The sequence below is a fragment of the Gymnodraco acuticeps genome, unplaced genomic scaffold (assembly GCF_902827175.1).
Source record: "Gymnodraco acuticeps unplaced genomic scaffold, fGymAcu1.1, whole genome shotgun sequence".
Lineage (NCBI taxonomy): Eukaryota > Metazoa > Chordata > Actinopteri > Perciformes > Bathydraconidae > Gymnodraco > Gymnodraco acuticeps.
The window spans coordinates 3,366,245-3,384,551 of NW_022989755.1; the positions used below are offsets into that span (position 1 = coordinate 3,366,245).

Here is an 18,307-nt window from a genome sequence, read left to right on the forward strand (position 1 = left end):
CCAGTGGAGGAACTGCTTGGTATCAAATACAAAAGGGGTTTTATGACAATATGTCAGGATATTTAGAGTTAGTGAACATTTTACAAAGATGTAGTTGATTATTTTCTTGACAACACTCCCTTGAGCCAGTCACCAAATTAGCATTTAATTGTTGGTGTATACATGTGTTATCTATATCTAGCCTATAAACAATATTGACGTGGTCATTATGTCATGTTTAAGTAATATACGGGAGCAGATACCTGTTTAAATATTTAAGGAGCTTTTTTTGGAGTTCCAATCATGAATTTTACAAGTATATAATGGGACAACATTTTTTTTCTGAAATAGGAAGTCTTAAAATGCTACTATATATCATTCGTAGATTTAGAGAATATAATAACGTGTTTCTTGGTTTGTATTTGGTCGTTAACGTTTCTCTTCTCCTGATACTTTATTAACGTTGTGACTTTCATTTTGCACCTGGACGAGCTTTCTTTAGTTCTTCTTTACACGTATGAGTTGCTTGCGAATTTAACCGAGAAAACGTATATTAAAACATGATAAATGATTTATTGATTATATTTGGTATTTCATCCGGACTCTTGAAAGTAACTAAAGTTAAAAAACTAAAGGTTCCACCACTGCCTCAACCAAAGGATGACACATACATTTTACGGTGGTTACGCCCCCTGTGGGAGTGCATTGGTAATAACTTTATTGCAAAAATACAGGTTCCCTCTTTCCCCGAGCAACACAACCCCAGAACTGACACACAGTCTACACACACCCACATACAATGCACCTGCAGTGGTAAACTCTTCACTCTCAGAACCTCTCGTGTCTCTCACCCTCACACTATTCACAAACACACACTTTCATCCTTTAGTTTACATTCATTCGCTCTTTCTCCCTTTTTTTTTTTTGCTCCCCACTACCTCCTTGTTGCTCTCTTTTTGCATTCCATAGGTTGAAACATAGCAGTTAGATGCAGAACAACAAAGTTCACCAGCAGCATTGAACATGAGATCTCCTCCACCCCTCCGTGTCTCTGCCAGAGTCCATGAGGGCGCCCGTGGGTGGGTGTGTCTGCCTCGTGGCTGTCTCCGATACAGGATCGTGAGGGAAGGTTGATTTGCATAGCGGACTCATGCGCTACAATTGGCTACATTCTCCCAAATCCAGAAACCCAAAAAAACTAACAAAAACAACAACAAAATCTAAATGAAAATAAAAACAGCAATGTTAAATACGCTCTCTGAGTTAAGTGCCAACCTTTGGTTTAGTTACAACGATCAATCATCAGTAAATTCTAAAAGAACTTTACATTGGCCAGTTGTTGTATAAGGACTTTGTTATTTGTATATATTATTAAATAGAATAAAGCATATAATAAATGTACTCTACACATGTCAGAACGCTCCTCAGTAAAGGGGGTGAATGAAGTTATAACTGTTCATACAACTGAGGAATGGTTGACATCTCTGAAGAAGATAGCTCACTGGCCGAAAATATACCTCTAATACATATATATCATATAAAGCATATTCATATTAGACATGTCTCAGGCTGAAGATGAGCATTTCCTATTAACATCTGAGGTCTCAAACAAGTTTCAGTGGGAGGGGAAAACAATAGTGTGAATCTGTAAGTGCCACTGAAATTCACCTGAGGCCTTTAAGTAAAATAACCGCCATCGAGCTGCTTCTCAGTCAAATAGCTTTCGGAAAGTGCACTTCTGCCATGTAACCTTGTAAAGCGCACTTAAGTCAATCAATGTTTTCACTGATAAATACTCAGAGAAGGGTCTCCTAATGTACATACTCTCATTCCTTCTCGACTTTCCTCCCCTGTGTCCAATTTCTGGTGCTACTGTTTCGGGTTTTGGAAGAAAAAGAGCAAGCGTGAATCAAAGACAGCAAGAAAGAAAGGAAAGAAGAGAAAAAAATAAGCGCTTTTCTTGTTTAATCTCCCGGAAGAAACGGGAGAGCTGTCATTTAGGTCGACGAGCAGGTTTAGGGGGGGGGCGGAATCTCCAGCTAGACACTTGTGAAGTGCACTCCACTCCTATTTGAAAAGCAGACATGAGGAAGTACCACTTTAAGTTTATCAATATTCATTAATTATCATTATCAACATTCCATAAGGTCTTATTAATTAACATACAGGTTTCATACATGAGTTTTTCTGTACATGACTTTTTGTTATTAGTGAGTTCAGTCTCCGGGCGGGTTTACTGTGCGCGCACACAGGAAGAAAAAAACTAACGAAAAGAAAAAGAGAAAAAGTATAGCAGTCCATCTAAAAACAGACCCAGTTTGGCTATGTGTGCGTCCAACAGGAAATGCCCGTGAAGAAAGAGGAAGAGGCGTGGCTACTTAGTAGGGGTCTCCCCCCTGAGCTGAGGTTCCTTTAGGATGAAGGGGGCGAATTCACGCTCGCACAGAGAAACCTCTGGGGGGAGAAACAAGAGTCCCGGGAAGTAGGTGGGAAGGTTGAGGTTGTAGTTTGGGGGTCAGAGTGACTGCATAGACAGAATAGTAGGTCAAGAAAGGGGAGGGGGGAGTAGGGGGAGGTAAGCGGGGTGCTGCAGGCGCTGAGGGAGGCTCTACGTCAGTGCAGATGTGCATGTGTGCGTGCATGTTGTTTAAGGGAGGAGAAGGAGGAACATAATAGGAGTAGATCCTCCGGAGCCAATTCTAGGTCCGTCATGGCTGCTGCCCCCCCACACTGTGAGACGTTAGTGAAGCAGAGTGGGACTCCGGTCAGAAGACACCTTGACCCCCGTCAGACACAGCCAGAAACTCCCTGTACTCCCGGTTAGCTCCTAAAATAAAAGAAGAGACAACAGGTCAGATTAGTATGAAGGTGCACCTGGAATTAAAACAGTGAGAGAAGTTTAAGAGCTGAACTGTGAAGTAGATTTGGAGCAGAAGAGATCAAGTATTTATTCACCTAGACATCCATCAATCAGTTTGAGCGGCCACAAATGTTCTAGGAATTAAGATTTATAGAAGCATGGATTGTTCAATTTGCTATCCTGAACACATACAGATGTTCTGAACAAATAGCATAATCTGTACTGTTTAAATCTGTTTAAATGTGATATTTGGTGCAGCTTTTACAGGACTGTACTTGATCCCTGATGTTCCCCATGTTCTAGTTCAATCTAACACTAAGTAGAACATGTTGTCCAACACGCTTTCACAACATGAATTATGTATTGAACACCAACTGTTCAAACACAAGATGTCGTTGTTGCTGCACCATTTTAGTTTAATAATTTTGTTCTCCATGTCTTGTATATCAACTGATCGACAATTTCAAGTCGTCATTTTACTTTTGGATCATTGAAATTTGACAAGAATTCAATGTAAAGTGAGTTGAGTCATCCACACATGTAAGGGTTATGAGTAAGAAATTAAAAGCTACAAATATATATATTTTGGTTGTCATGTGGTTAAGATGTCTTGTATATCTTCCTTTTTCTAGTTATATGCCTAATTAATGTGTGCTTATGCTGTGTAAAAAAAAAACACACAAAGCATGTACATGTATAGTATCATATTTCCTGGGAATTACCTTGAAATAGATTATATAGAATACATAGAATACTAGAAACCTGCTTATTCATCTCCCTTTATATAACATCATAATAATATCTGGGCAACTTGTTACATTGTAATTCACCTCACATCCGAAACTGATTTAAAAATGTGCCAGTGTCTAACCAAAGTTTTTAGCCCTCTGTTTTGTAATTATAATATTAGACACATTTCAGGTTCAAGTTTCAGTTTAATGTATAACGTATCCATTCTGAAAAAAAGAATGTAAGAGCTGAAGAAAACTAACAATGATACAGGGTAAGAGACATTACTGAAAATAAATATCAGAGAATAACAGTATCTCATAAAAGTATTTCAGATCGATGTGCTCCCACATTTAGGTGTGGTTAAACATCTCCAAAACAGAGAGACCTTTAATGACGCAAACAAACCAGACAAGGCTGCAGTTTATGTCTGTGTCATTTTGGCTTCAAAAGTTGGAGATAACCTGTGCGTGCAACTCAATTTGTGATCAGAGTGGGTCCTAAAAGAAGAATGATGAATTTAGATGGATAAAACTGTTTGTATAGAAAGGATGCACGTTGGAGTTTGTGGAATATAACCTGCCTTTGCACAGTATTTACAAATTAGTGCACGTCCACAGGATTGAGCTATGTGCTAATAGTGGCTTAGCCTACTTTGTGCCAGATGAGTTTGCCAGAAAACAAAATGTTCACCAAAAAATGATCTGGAACTCAAAGTAGCGTAACCAAGGAGATATGTGCAGTCCCCTTAAGCAGCTGAGTGGTATGTTCCTTTAAAGATTATAAGAGTAATGTCATACATGAGCCCAGCGCAGTGTTTACCTGTGAAGCGGAGGAGGGAGGTGGTGATGAGAAGGTGTTGGTGATGAGGAGGATGGAGGAGATGATAGTGGTGGAAGAGCAACAGGGATTCAGAAGAGAGGAAGTAAGCAAGCAGAGGCACTGACATCAGCCTGCTTCACCTTTGAGAGAGGTAAGAGACGCAGAGAGAGGAGGACAGGTTGGAAAGCAGCACAAAAGGGAGAAATGAGACAAACGGCTGGAGGATAGAGCACAGGGATGTGGAAAAGCTCCACGGCGACGCCACATTCAGGCTGATGCAGTTTAACAGCACGGCCACAGGGAGGCAGCAGAGCACAGGAAGTCACACTCACAAAGCTGCGGGTTGCAGTCAGGCGGCCGCGGCGCGGGGTCACTACCGTGCCGCTCAGGCTCCGTCCAATTCGTCTCAGGTTCTCCCCATCATCAGGCCCCGCCCCCAAACGCAGATCCCGCAACGTCATTGGCTGCAAGGAGAACATGTCAGTCAGACGCTGGGAAATGGATCCAATTGAAGACCTGCAAACGTTAGAGGGGATCGGTTAAAAAGACGTTACCTTGTTGAGGTAGGTGGGGGTGCTGGTGCTGTCTGCCCCATACACACTCCTCTCCATGTCTGCGTTGGGGGTCTTGGAGCGCCCCTGCCCCCCCACCCTTGATATCAGCCTCTCTGATGGACTGCACCCTAAAAACACACAGGCAGGGCTGGAGGTCAAAACAGGAACACTCATGATGTCTGTTCATTTAGTGGCAGCTTTTAAATAAACTCAACGCTATTTTTCTCCACGTTCTTAAATTAAGCTTTACATTATTTAGCCATTTCATATAATTATGGTCTGGCCCTTTATTAATGCAATATATCACACTTACTGAGTCAACTGTTCAAACACAAAATATTGTTTTTATGGTTGCCCCACTTCAGGGAAGTGGGGCAACACATATTTAATTCAGGGAATTAAATATGTGTTTTGCATTGATTTATAAACATTTTTCAGTCATTTATCTTTTCTTTAAACTTTGGATTTTTGGCTAAAATTTTATTTAAAGTTCTGTGATTTCAATAAGTAAAGTGACAGCATACCAAACGGCCACCTCGGTTAGGGGTGCTTGGCAATACTTTTTAATTGACCCAAATCAGCTGCAACAACCTGTCTGCAGAAATACTCTGGTGCTACCATTTTCTTATATAAAAATGTAGGACATTTCAGTGTTAACATACTACATACAAAAAAACAACTTAAAAAGGACAGCGGTATGAACAGTACATTAGTATAGGGTTGTTGCTTGTTTTACATTTCTAAACCACTCTAAACATGGTTTTCAATACAATGCTCTTAGTACATTTATAGGATTGACTCAAGTAAGGAATCTAACTTAACTATATACATACTGAATGTTAATTTCAATTTCTGTTTTGAGAATTAAGAACCACTAACAATTATTTTCAGTATCAATTCATCTTTTCCCTTTTGTACCGATTCATTGATAATAATTCATTCAGAAATTCCAAAGGCTCAGGGTAGAGACTATACATTGCATGTTCTTTTCCCAAACAATCTGAAAGCCAGATATTCTCTAAATTGTTGTTGATAAATGTTCTGATCATTTAAATAATGATTAAAAGATTACTTTTTGTTCTGTTCTGTACAAACTGGTAGGGATGTGTGTGTGTGTGTGTGTGTGTGTGTGTGTGTGTGTGTGTGTGTGTGTGTGTGTGTGTGTGTGTGTGTGTACCTGTCCTTCCAGCCTGCAGACTGGCTTGGTAAAGGGAGTCAAGCTCAGACAGCTCAGCCTCTTCGCGGTCACAGCGGTGATCACTCTGTTGCCCTAGGGCATGCTGGGAGCTGTAGTGCCCTGGAGAGGACTGACAACTGTAGCTGTGTTGCTGGCTGGTGGTCTGCGGCCTGATGGGGACACAGCGGTCCGGGGGGGTGTCGTACGGAGTCACCACGGCGTCGGGGCGGTCCAGACTCCAGGAGGACCAATGACGTGTGGCGCTGTCAGCCGCGGCTTCTTGCCCCGGCCAATGAGCCGCACCGGTGGGGGACTGAAGCTGGGGGGGCTGCCAGGGAGGTTTCCTTTGCTCGGAGCCTTCCAGAGGGGAAGATGGTGCAGGAGTATAGGACGGAGGAGGAGGACGTGAGTGTGTGTGTTCATGGTGTGTGGAGTGTGCAGTGTGTATGGTGTGTGTATCCCAGAGACGCAGAGGAAGCGAGGGCAGAGAGATAGCTAAGTGCTTCCCCAGGGGTCTGACACTCACCCCCCCTGCCTGCAGCAACTCGCACAGCCTCACCCCCGTCCCCTCCCTCCCATCCTCGCCTTCCTCCCCTCTCCTCCCCATGCATCCACACTCCTCCTCCTCTTCCTCTTCTCGGCTGGAAGGGGCGCAAGGGTGAGGGATGCTGAGGGTGAGCGCGGGTCGAGGGGGGGCGTGCCGATAGGGTGGAGGGGGCGGGCCCGGGCCCAGAGCAGCGTCCTGGTTGGGCGTTGCCTGGTCCTCTTCCTCCTCCTGATTGGGCGTCAGCAGTACTTGGACCGGGCCAGGCTGTCCACTGGAGGAGACAAGAGAGGGAGGGTGTCAGTCAGCATGCAGCACGAAAAAAGAAAACCCCAAAAAACAGAGCTGCTCTGACGTCAGGTGAGTTACTGCATAGAGGGAAGGTCACAACTGCACACCGGGATAAACAAGCAGAAAACACACACACACAAGCTTGCTTTCAAAAGGAACAAACAGCTAGGAACACACAATGATGCAGCCCTGTGCAAGCATCGCTTCGTTTGGGTATGGGTTCTCACTGCCATGCTGTTAATGACAGGTTGCTGCACATTCACCACACTGAACTCTCGGATCTGAACACATCCACCTCAAACAACTCAAGACTTTAATGTGATTATCAAAACAGCAATTTAGCTTCTGCTGCTCCGGTGCTGTATATCAACACTGAAAATTAATGTGGCTTCTACAATCTAGAGTAATTCAGTCTCGGGGGGACGCTATATTACTTTAATGATTTACATGCATTGATATGTGTAGGATATGATGTATGTTGAACATTAGAGGAGCCTCTCTGCAGAGACTCGGAGTGTGTGTGTGTGTGTGTGTGTGTGTGTGTGTGTGTGTGTGTGTGTGAACAGTCTGTCAATTTGTATTTTTAAAGACAGCGTGCGCAAACCTGTCTGTGTCTACGTGAACGCTGGCCCCCATCCCCCACATTAACTCCCCTGTCTCTTTTCAGCCTTAGTAATTACCCAGCAGGCTTTGCAGCAGCGAGCTATAAATCAGAGGCGTGTGTTGATCAATAGAGGAGAGGAGGAAGGTAATAAAAGAGGCTGAGCGCTGAGCTTTACCTCCTCCTCCTTGCCTCCATGCTGTTAACAGTTTGGATTGAACATTTATTCATTTTCATGCTGAGTTGAATTGAAACAGAGACTTAATCCGATGTTAACATGACTAAGTCAAAATCCACACATTGTAACACCCATGCGCAGTAATTAAGCTGTTTAAAGCGCAGCAGGAGGACTATATGTAATAATAATAAAGACGATTTTAAGTTTTAATTACCCTTTATGAGACACAATATCTGTAACTTCTGTGTACATAAGGTGGCTGTGGCTCAGTGGATAGAGTGCTGGACTTTGAATCAGGGGATAGCAAGTTTGAGTCCCACTGCAGTCAGCATGTCATTGTGTCCCTGGGCAAGACACTTCACCCCAAATTGCTCCTGTGGGGATTTCCCACAGTACTGAATGTATGTAAGTCGCTTTGGATAAAAGTGTCTAACAAATGACATGTAATGTTGTAAACCATTTTTCTTTCATGCACTAGTGAATGTTGACCTTTCTTCTCTGCTTTCATAACCAGTCTTCATTCAGTTAGAAAGAAAACACCCTGAATTAACATTTCAGTGTTCCTTTTGCTAATGTTGTCTATTTTAAAGTTGTTCCTATTCAAAAACAGTTAGCAATAGAAAAAAACAATTGCTTTAGTATAAGTAATAGCTTGTATTGTCTGTCTCCCATACAATTGTGACAATTGACCACCTAAACAAAAGTTGACATATTTTTCTTGTCTTGACAATGGTGTGGAACTTAAAGAAATCCACATGCTTGGACCCCGTTATACTTGCCTGCAAGTCTAATAATTATCATTAAATGTTAGTAATGATATATCTCAGCTGCGAGATGAGCAGCCTCACTCTTTTTAAATATTAAATGTGACACTATGACAACTGAAGCTCACTTTCCCTTCGTCACACAGCAAAACGAACACATCAGGAGGAGAACAGAGTGACGGTAACACAGAAGCACAGAGCACAGAGCACAAAGACACACAAAAACCAGCACAGGATCTGTGACTACAATGGCTCCCTAGCACACAGAACAGACACACAGAGACGGACTGCAGCTTTACAGTGAGTGCATAGAGGGACAGATCAGCGGCACACAGAGCGAGGGAAGCCTTGGCAGCACACAGCTACAAAGAGCAGCACAACAACAACGATGCAGGGAAGCAGTGAAGCACGGAAAAGCCGAGAGCAACTCTGTCTCTCTTTTCATTCTCCATGGCAGCAACAGAGCCCAGCAAAGCAGGTTTTCACTGCACTGCATCAAACACACAGACACAAAAGAATACTGTATAAAGTCGAGTGTGTGTGACACACATACACACATACAGCAGGATGTGAGAGTGCAGTGCATCTGGGAATTTAGGGCAGCCAGAGCTGAGGACACACATATGAGGGTGTTTTTGGACAGCCAGCACCCAGAGGACCCCCACTGAGGACTCCTGAGGTGGGTTTGAGAACAGCTTGAGCTGAGGACACACACGAAGTGAGGGAGGGAGGGTGGGGAGGGAGGGAAGAAGGGGGTCTGATGGGGTTTTGAGACAGGCACCGCTGCGGACACATAAGGGGGGACAGTGGTGGTACCTGCGAGGCCCCTGTGGGCGGGCGCTTCCTGTCTCCCGTTCCATTTCCTGATCCTGCCTGCGTTTGATTGGGCCCCCAGTGCTCCTCATGCACGCAGCTACAGCCAATCCGCTATGAGCGTTAGCCTCATGCAGGGGTCTGAGCACAGCTGAGGATGTTAACAACAGAGCGGGAGATAAGAAGAAGAAAGATATAAGGACGGAGTGGCAGAGAAAGGAAAAAGAGTGGGCGAACGCAAAAGTAGAAGAAACATCAAAGAAGAATACCAGAAGGAAAGAGTAAAAGATAAAAGACAGAGACAAAATATGAGAATGACAGAACAGGTGAGACAAAAGGAGAAAATAGAAGCAGAGTAGAAGGAGTGGTTATGAGGGGGGCCGGCATGCATTACGCTCCTCTACTGTAAGTCAAGGTTTGTATTTATACATGTTGCAAAGTAGGAGGATTTGTTTCTGTTAGGTGTAGTTGGAGAACTTGTTTATATAGGTTAATTTATACAAAGGTAAAGCCACTTCTCATTATATTTCGCATTGACAACAAACGCACAGTAGGAGCAGCTCAGATGTGCATGTTCTTTTGTATAGCTATAGCTGCTGGGACTCATGGGTAACTAAGAATCTCACCATCAAACTGATGGAAAAAGACTATAAAGAATTAAAGCTGAAACACTTACAACTCAAAATCCAAAACTTGTCTTTAAAACTAGATTAGGGCACTTTTATAAAATGAAATATCATATACTGTATAGTGTATGATAAATGCAAGTTTAATCAATAAGAATATAACATATGTAATTCACTTAGGTGTTTAACATCTCAAACTTGATTTGGACTGATATGACCAGTAACCTTTGATAGCTAATGTAAACAAATGTAATAATCTACAGTATAACAAAGGTCCCTGAGTTAATTCTCTGAGTTTTTTAAATTCTAAGAAGACTTTATAGTGAGGGGAAATCCTTCCACACCCAGCATCTCCTTCCACTTTGCAACTCTATTGTAAATGCATCGATATGTAAACGTGGACTGTAGTTAGTAAGTCAAAAAAGTCAAGATTAGATTAGAGAGGAGCAACGTTGAGGCTACGTTCATGAAGCCACAGACACCAGACAGAGAAAAAAGGGTCACTCTTTTAAGACAAAGCTTTCTTTGGTGCCTTGCCTTGTGAACGCACCCTGAAAGGGGTTACTTGTAAAAAAGATATGCGTACAACAAGGAGGACAACAAAAGAGCAGCAATCCCCTATCCCGGCTTGACTTTAAAGACTTTTGATTGATAGAGACAGAATAAAGGAAGGTTGGTGGCAGCGCTGTTGTTGTCGTTGGCTGTAACGTCCTCTAAAACACTGAGGCAGATTGTTTGGAGTCCGGATAAAACCATCAATAGGGATATGGGAAACCAGATTCTTTACGTAATCGCACTGATAGTGATGCCATCTGTTCGCTAGCAAGTCGTCCTTTCACTTCATCAAGGTTGAGTGTACTCACAGGGGTGTGTGTGTGTCTGTATGAGGGTGTGTGTGTGTGTGTGTGTGTGTGTGTGTGTGTGTGTGTGTGTGTGTCAGGTACATGAGGCTGAACACACTGAAGCACACACAGTAGGACCGACAGGACAGAACATAATAATCCCTGATATAGTTTTAGCTAGGTGCTGAGCTGGAGGGGAAAACCTGCACACCTGCCGTTCAGACAAGGCTCTCTTGCTCTCACACACACATTCAGACCAATATGTTCTTCAAATAGTAACACAGGCATAGACAAATATGATTTGATATGATGCAAGGTCCAAATATACATGAGCACACGCACACAAATAGGGACCACATCAAAATGACAGAGCATGTTGTTGAACAGTGTATTTAAATGTTTTTGGCTTTAAATTATTCAAGTCTAATCAGGCCCAAGTCACGTCTCAAATCCTGAGACGGATTAAACAGGACGGACAGTCTACAGTCTTTAAGCACAGTTGGCCCGAGCTAATTGTTAATGTCGGCTAAGCTGCAAACTCAGAGGCAAAAAAAGGAGGTACCGCGAGATGCCAAACTCTGCAGTTCATCGAATCAGAACTGGCTCCAAAAGGAAGTTAATCCACAAGGATCTCCATGTTACATGCCCAACGTTACAGCATGAATAAACATGTTTATAGCCTAGACAAAACATATCAATTATATTAAGGCTTAGCCGGGAGTTATTCTCTACCAACGACTCCTCAGAAACCAATGTGTGGCGTCACAGAGAATACATCCATATTATATACGGTCTATGGTGTCAACATGATATAATGCTGATGTTTAGCTGATGTTTAGGGTGTTAGCATGCTAATATGCTAATCAGCCTAAATTGACACAATTAGCTGTACTTTTTTTGTAGTACTTTATAAAGATATAAATATCCCTCCTGAGACTGCAATAGTCAGTATGACTCATCCTCATGGAACACTTAATGTCTGTAAACTTTAAAGATTTTCGTAGCAAGGTATCTGATAGCTGTTATTTTTTGGTCAGAGACAAATTGGTGCAGGAAAAGATGAGTCAGGCTTCCAAAACACTTGATCCTACACTTCCTATAAAGCACCTCTAAATGTTTTTGTAAGACCCCTCAGATACCCTCCTGGTATATGCTTAAACTTCCAAAACTCCTTGGCCCCAGCTTGAAAGGTAAATGTTTAATCCCAAAGACAGAAATTAAATGACTCATCTGTAAATCAAATTGTAGCATCAGAAGCTGCTCTAAAACCACAGAAGACATTACAGTCACATTATTCCCTGCGACAAATACATCGAATTTGACATGTGTAATTGGTGGAGTGGCCCTTTAAGTGTTAACTGAGTCTCACGTTTACAGCTCTGAAGCACAATCTCACAACACACACACATGAAGATGCACTGTGACACAGATATACTCAAACATCTAACAAGAAAAACACAATCTTCCTGTGAAATGAGAAACACAAGCTCATTTCCCTACAGATTTGAACTTGGACTGCGATTGAGATTTTGAATGGGAATCAGCCTGAAAAAGTTTCCCACTCAGTGATGGTCAGTGAACGTCCCATAGGAGTGCAGCTAGAGCTCAGCTGGAACTGTCAGACACATACACACACGCAACAAACACACACACGCAACAAAATCCCTCATGGATGACACACAAAAAACAAATATATACAGTACTAAGAGTATCCTAACTGAAGTAATAGACAAATTAAAAATAACGACGGAGTGAGACAGATGGAGAGACAGGCGAACAGATGGGAATGAGGACAAAGAGGAGACAGAGCACACAAGTCACTGCGACTGCTAAACAGGTGATAATGTGACCTTAGAGCTGCAGCGGGCAGAATTGTAACATAAAACACACCATTTATTAGCAAGGATCGGCAAACCGCCTCACATCCCTCTAATTAAAAAGTCATAAACGTACCCTTTGGTTTTATTTTTGTCCAAAGTAAAACATTTAGATTGAAATTGTGTAATAAGTTAGTGATCTTTTTTACTATCTGGGGTATAAAACACTACAAAGTTGCCCTGTGCAGCTTTAAATGCAGTTGTCTTATTCATAAAGGGCCAGTTCACACGTATGTACAGAAAATCAATATATATTCTCTTACTAATTCTGGTTTCTCGTCATGCAGACAGTCTGCATTGGAGCTACTCTCCAGCAAAGAAATAGTATCTTTAAACTGTTGTAAGTTTGAGTGAATATGTTTCATGTAAGTTGTGTGAACTGACCTCTTTCAGTCTCTTTAAAACCTTCTAACCTCTCCTGCACCCTCACTCCCTCTCATATATTCCTTTTGTCTCTCTCTTCACCCCCCCTTCCTTTGCCATACCCTGGTGTTGGAGCTGGTCCAGGTCCATGAATTTGCTGGGTTTGGGGTTAAATCCCATGGCCTTCTCTCGCTCCGCCTCCCTTCGCTTCAGCTGCTCCTGTTGGCGGGCTCTCCTCGCCACCTCCTCCTGCAGCTCGTCCAGCTCACTGCGCCCTCGGCCGCCTGAACAAAAAGGAAAACATGTCAAATGCTGTACTTACAGTAGATAAATGCAAACACATGCAGGAGCACACACCTGTGTTGGTGCCGCCGCCCCAGCTGGGTGAGGGCAGCTCCTGCAGGATGGCACCGCTGCTCTTTGACTTTGGCACCGAACGCCAAGAAGGTCCTGACATCAGTACCCGTTTCTGTTGCCCCACCTCCCTGACATGATGAAAGAAAAAAAAACAAGAAAAAAAAGAGACAAGGAAGAAGAAGGAAGAAATGTTGAAGGAGGATCAAACGTCTCTTGACGAATTTGTCCATTGATTTGTTGTTCTGGCCACTATTGTAGGACAATTTTTTGTTGTTAATGTCCCATTCGTATTTCACGCTGATAAAATTAGATTGAACGTGACAGAGAAACCAGGAGAGGGAAAGAAAATGACCGAAAGAGACAGAAAGGAAGAGACAGTAATTGATATTTGTGTACCTATCGGGGCTGCTGCTGTTTCTTTCACTGCTCTCGTAGCCACTCTCCATCCTCTGGATCAGACGCGGTTGGTGTTCCACCCCTCTCAGAGGCGGAGGGGGAGGAGGACCCATTGTCCGCCCGCCGCCCAGAGACCTGGGCTGTCCGACCAGCCCAAGCCCTGCCTCACACTCCCCAACCTCCCTCCCTTCAGCCTCCTGCAGTCCTGGCGGTGTGGGGGGAGCAGGGCCTGCCAAGGGAAAGACGCTGTGCGGCTCCGGAGGCCGAGAGGGACCAGGCAGGGTGTTGTAGCCCAGAGAGGGGCCTCTCGGTCGGGTGAAGATGCTGTCGATGTTCAGGGCCTCTCTCCTGGGCCTCCAGGTCGGCCTGTAGCGGCCTCCAGAAGAACTACAGGCAAGGGGAGAAGATGTTACACGGGAAAGTTATGTCATGATTGTTCTTGCCAAAATAATCGAGATTTAGGATATTTTCTAGATAATAATACAAACATTACGTGCTCCTAAGAAACAACCATTTGTGTTGAATCACAGATAAGGAAATCAAGAATTATAAGGTATCCCTGCATTAATAAAGATTCAATTTAAAAAAGCAGAAGAAAGCAGAGTCTGCTTTTTGTCATACATGATACTTCCTGTATTTTAAAATCACTACCAAGATTTTGTATCACTTGTGAGTGTGCTTTATCTCAAACCACAATACAATGCTAAACCGTACCATATCTAGATTGTATATTGCATGACTCTAGGAGTGGAAAGAATACTATGATATCCCACCAAAATACAAGTTCCTCGACTTTTGAAAACTACTAAAAACAAATTATAGAGGGTATAGAGAGCTCAGTCAGTCCACCCACGCAGAGCTTTAACCATTTAATGCAAAAACAATACCGAAGTAACAAATCCTTTTTATACTTCAAAGCGCTTTTTGTGTTTAAAGTACTTTAACTTAAGTATGGTCTTAAATGCAGGACTTTAACATACATTACATTGTTTTACCACTGATTATTATAATAAGTGACTGATTATAGAAAGGACTCTACAGGGGAATAAAAAAACGTTTGTCCACTTTTTATTTGATACGGTGAGTTTGTCATTGTGTCACATGACGTTGATACCAGAAGACGAAATAGCAACCGTGACGGAGATTTTGTGTTGTCAGAGTTTGGTGTGTTGGAGTACAAAAAGCATAGTTCATCCATCCATCCATCCATCTTCTCCCGCTTATCCGTGGTCGGGTCGCAGGGGTAGCAGTTCCAGCAGAGAGCCCCAAACTTTCTTTTCCCTGGCGACATCAACCAGCTCTGACTGGGGGATCCCAAGGCGCTCCCAGGCCAGCGAAGAGATATAATCCCTCCACCTGGTCCTAGGTCTACCCCTTGGTCTCTTCCCAGCTGGACGTGCCTGGAACACCTCCCTAGGGAGGCGCCCAGGTGGCATCCTAACTAGGTGCCCGAACCACCTCAACTGGCTCCTTTCGACGCGAAGGAGGAGCGGCTCAACTCCGAGTCCCTCCCTGATGACCGAACTTCTCACCTTATCCCTAAGGGAGACACCAGCCACCCTGCGGAGAAAACCCATCTCGGCCGCTTGTATCCGCGATCTCGTTCTTTCGGTCATGACCCATCCTTCATGACCATAGGTGAGGGTAGGAACGAAAATGGCCCGGTAGACAGAGAGCTTTGCCTTCTGGCTCAGCTCCCTTTTCGTCACAACGGTGCGGTAAAGCAACTGCAGTACCGCTCCCGCTGCTCCGATTCTCCGACCCATCTCACGCTCCATTGTTCCCTCACTCGAGAACAAGACCCCGAGATACTTGAACTCCTTCACTTGGGGTAAGGACTCATTCCCTACTTGGAGCATAGTTCAGTGTTTTCTTAAAGATGTTCAGTGTCATGGCTGAAGCTTAAGCTGATTTTGACAATACAACACTGATTTCTGAACTTCTCTGTTTTGAAAATGCCCTCTGCAGTGTACTCGCTCAATACTGGACCAACTGCAAACATTGTAATCCCCATTCTTTACTTAGACATAGAATCATGGGGAAATATGTGCCAGGTTGGAAAATACTAAAGTCCCCCAATAAAAGGAGGATTTGAATACTTTTATCATCTCATATTAACTGCATGGTGTACTGAATTTAGAATAACTTAATATTCAGACAATGCCTTGTTTTGTTTTTTAAGCTGCTGCAACGCAAACATTTCCCAATTTGGGATCCATAAAGTACCTCTTATCTTATGATATTATGAGAACATTTAAAATACAACTTTACACCGTTTTAATGTGAATTCAAGATGGTCTTACTGTAAGTAAGATGTGTTTGTGTGCGTCAGCAGTGCAGTACCTGGACTTGCTCTCACTGCTGGTGCTTTCATCCTCCCAGTGGGGGCCCCCAACCCCGCCCTCACAGCCCCCGACTCCTGACGAAGAGGAGGAGGACAGGGGACGAGACGAGGAGGAGGAGGAGGTGAGTGGCCGGCGGGAGGAGAGGAGGAAGACGGCCGTCTCCTTGTACTCCTGCAGAGGAGGAGAGGAAGGGCGGGGAGGACCCTCCACTGCTGACTCTGAACGTGGGAGAAGAAAGGCAGAACAAGTAAATCCAATAACTTTTGTACTTATCCCACAGGGGGGCAATTATGTAGGCAACAGTGCTAGTAAATAGGAGAATAACCAGTATGGAGGTGCATAACCTAAAGAGACTGCAGTGGAGAAGCACACAGCACTTCATTACCACTAATTGCTCTTACTTGTACCTCAAACAAGTACCGCAGTTGAGTACTTTCTCCCTGAAAACACTGCAGTCCCTTGTGTGTTTGCAGTTGTTTGGCGCTGCCAACAATGCTAACAATGTTTTCTAGTTTAACTTGTATATGTAACTTTACAACTGGATTTGAAATGCAGTTTTACCTCCAGCGTCGGCACCGTGCTGCGGTGTGCCGATGTCGTAATTACACACCACCGTGGTCTGGGACTCGCTGGAGAGGTGGCTTCCCGTGGACTGGTGGAGGGATCGGCTGCGGGTGGCGCGGTGACTCGAGCTGTCCGTGGAAGAGTCAGTACGAGTGTCGCTGGATATAGACGGCTCCCGACCTGAGATAGAAAAAAAGATTTTAAGTTAAAAAAGAGGGATTACCTTTTCGTTAATCCTGTATCTCCATATGTTTACAGTGAAAGGGCAGGGAAAATAAATTCCAGCTCTGCAGTAGAAAAGCAGAAGTTGGATTAAAGGGTTGAAGGTCAGGGCTTTAAATCTGTAACCTCACATGCCCCCCCGCGTGGATGATAAACACTGAGTAATCTGATCTGTAGCAGAGTGTGTCGTCTTTGCTGTACCAGAGTCTTCGCTGTCGTAACCGGCCTTGCTGCTGCAGTGCTGGAGCTCCAGCTGTGGGTTGGAGCTGGTACAGGGGTTGGAGCTCTCCTGCAGTATCACCGGCGTCCCACGGGGGTCAGCGTAGAGCAGCAGCAGGGGCTGATAGTGGCCTTTGATACAGCGAGACACCACGTCCTTCCACTTAGGGCCGATCTGGAGGTGCAGCAGGGCAACACACACACACACACACACACACACACACACACACACACACACACACACACACACACACACACACACACACACACACACACACACACACACACACACACACACACACACACACACACACACACACACACACACACACACACACACACACACACACACACACACACACACACACACACACACACACACACACACACACACACACACACACACACACACACACACACACACACACACACACACACACATCTAAGAACATCTATCTGTATTAGGATATAACATTACGCATATTCCACCAAAACCAGAAGGTCAAACACACACTGTGCTGCTCTGTGTCCTTATTGATAACATATTATCACAGTTTTCCATTAGCTCAATAACCTAATATGCCAAAGTGTACACTGGGACTGATAAAAGGGTCAAGGACACTTTATATCACACTTTGACACAAACTAACCCGGCTTTCCTCAATACTGTATATCATTTCCCAGCCCTATAGAAGATAAATCATGAAGTACTGCACCATAAGACCAGTTCTAGCACATAAACCTGCGGCAAGAATAAAACAAAGGGCGGGATTAAACATTCAAACACATAATCAATCGCGAGCTGCCCCCGCTGACCATGCAGCAGTGGAACTAACACACAGCGTAGTTCTTGTCATCGCAGCTGCACTCGCAGGCACAACTGGAGATGCAGCAGATACTGTAGCAGCACCCCCTTCCCTGTGTTGCAGCATGCAGCCTCCAAACTGTGTCTCACCTCCTTGACTTGGGCGTCGTCGAAGTACATCCACTTGCGTATCTTGGTCTGGAAGAAAAAGGTGGAGTAGTGCTTGCCGTAGTAGCACACCATGCCCACCAAGTAGAGCTCCGCCTGGCGAGCCCTCTCTTCTGTCACACGGTAGAACAACTACAGAGAGAGAGAGAGAGAGGGAGAGAGGGGAGGAGACAGGGAGGGAGGGAGGGATGCAGGGAAGAGAGGTGTGCAG

General features: G+C 44.1%; 1 protein-coding gene across 4 annotated transcripts in view; it reads right to left on the minus strand.

Annotated features, from left to right (window-relative positions):
* Window positions 1–651: 651 nt before the first annotated feature.
* Window positions 652–18,307, minus strand: part of LOC117544253 (inactive ubiquitin carboxyl-terminal hydrolase 54-like) — a 56,583-nt gene continuing 38,927 nt past the window's right edge. For 3 of the 4 annotated variants that reach the window (XM_034213153.1, XM_034213162.1, XM_034213174.1), the window contains 12 exons: window positions 18,079–18,228; window positions 17,106–17,298; window positions 16,680–16,862; window positions 16,117–16,336; window positions 13,774–14,160; window positions 13,378–13,505; window positions 13,143–13,304; window positions 9,316–9,463; window positions 6,122–6,939; window positions 4,945–5,072; window positions 4,723–4,854; window positions 652–2,806 (listed from right to left, as the gene is read on the minus strand). In XM_034213153.1, coding sequence (XP_034069044.1) covers window positions 2,720–2,806; window positions 4,723–4,854; window positions 4,945–5,072; window positions 6,122–6,939; window positions 9,316–9,463; window positions 13,143–13,304; window positions 13,378–13,505; window positions 13,774–14,160; window positions 16,117–16,336; window positions 16,680–16,862; window positions 17,106–17,298; window positions 18,079–18,228 — 2,736 coding nt within the window. In that variant the 3' untranslated portion in view covers window positions 652–2,719. Of the gene's footprint in view, window positions 2,807–4,390; window positions 4,531–4,722; window positions 4,855–4,944; window positions 5,073–6,121; window positions 6,940–9,315; window positions 9,464–13,142; window positions 13,305–13,377; window positions 13,506–13,773; window positions 14,161–16,116; window positions 16,337–16,679; window positions 16,863–17,105; window positions 17,299–18,078; window positions 18,229–18,307 lie in introns of all 4 variants that reach the window. The other variant, XR_004568662.1, reaches the window with a different exon arrangement.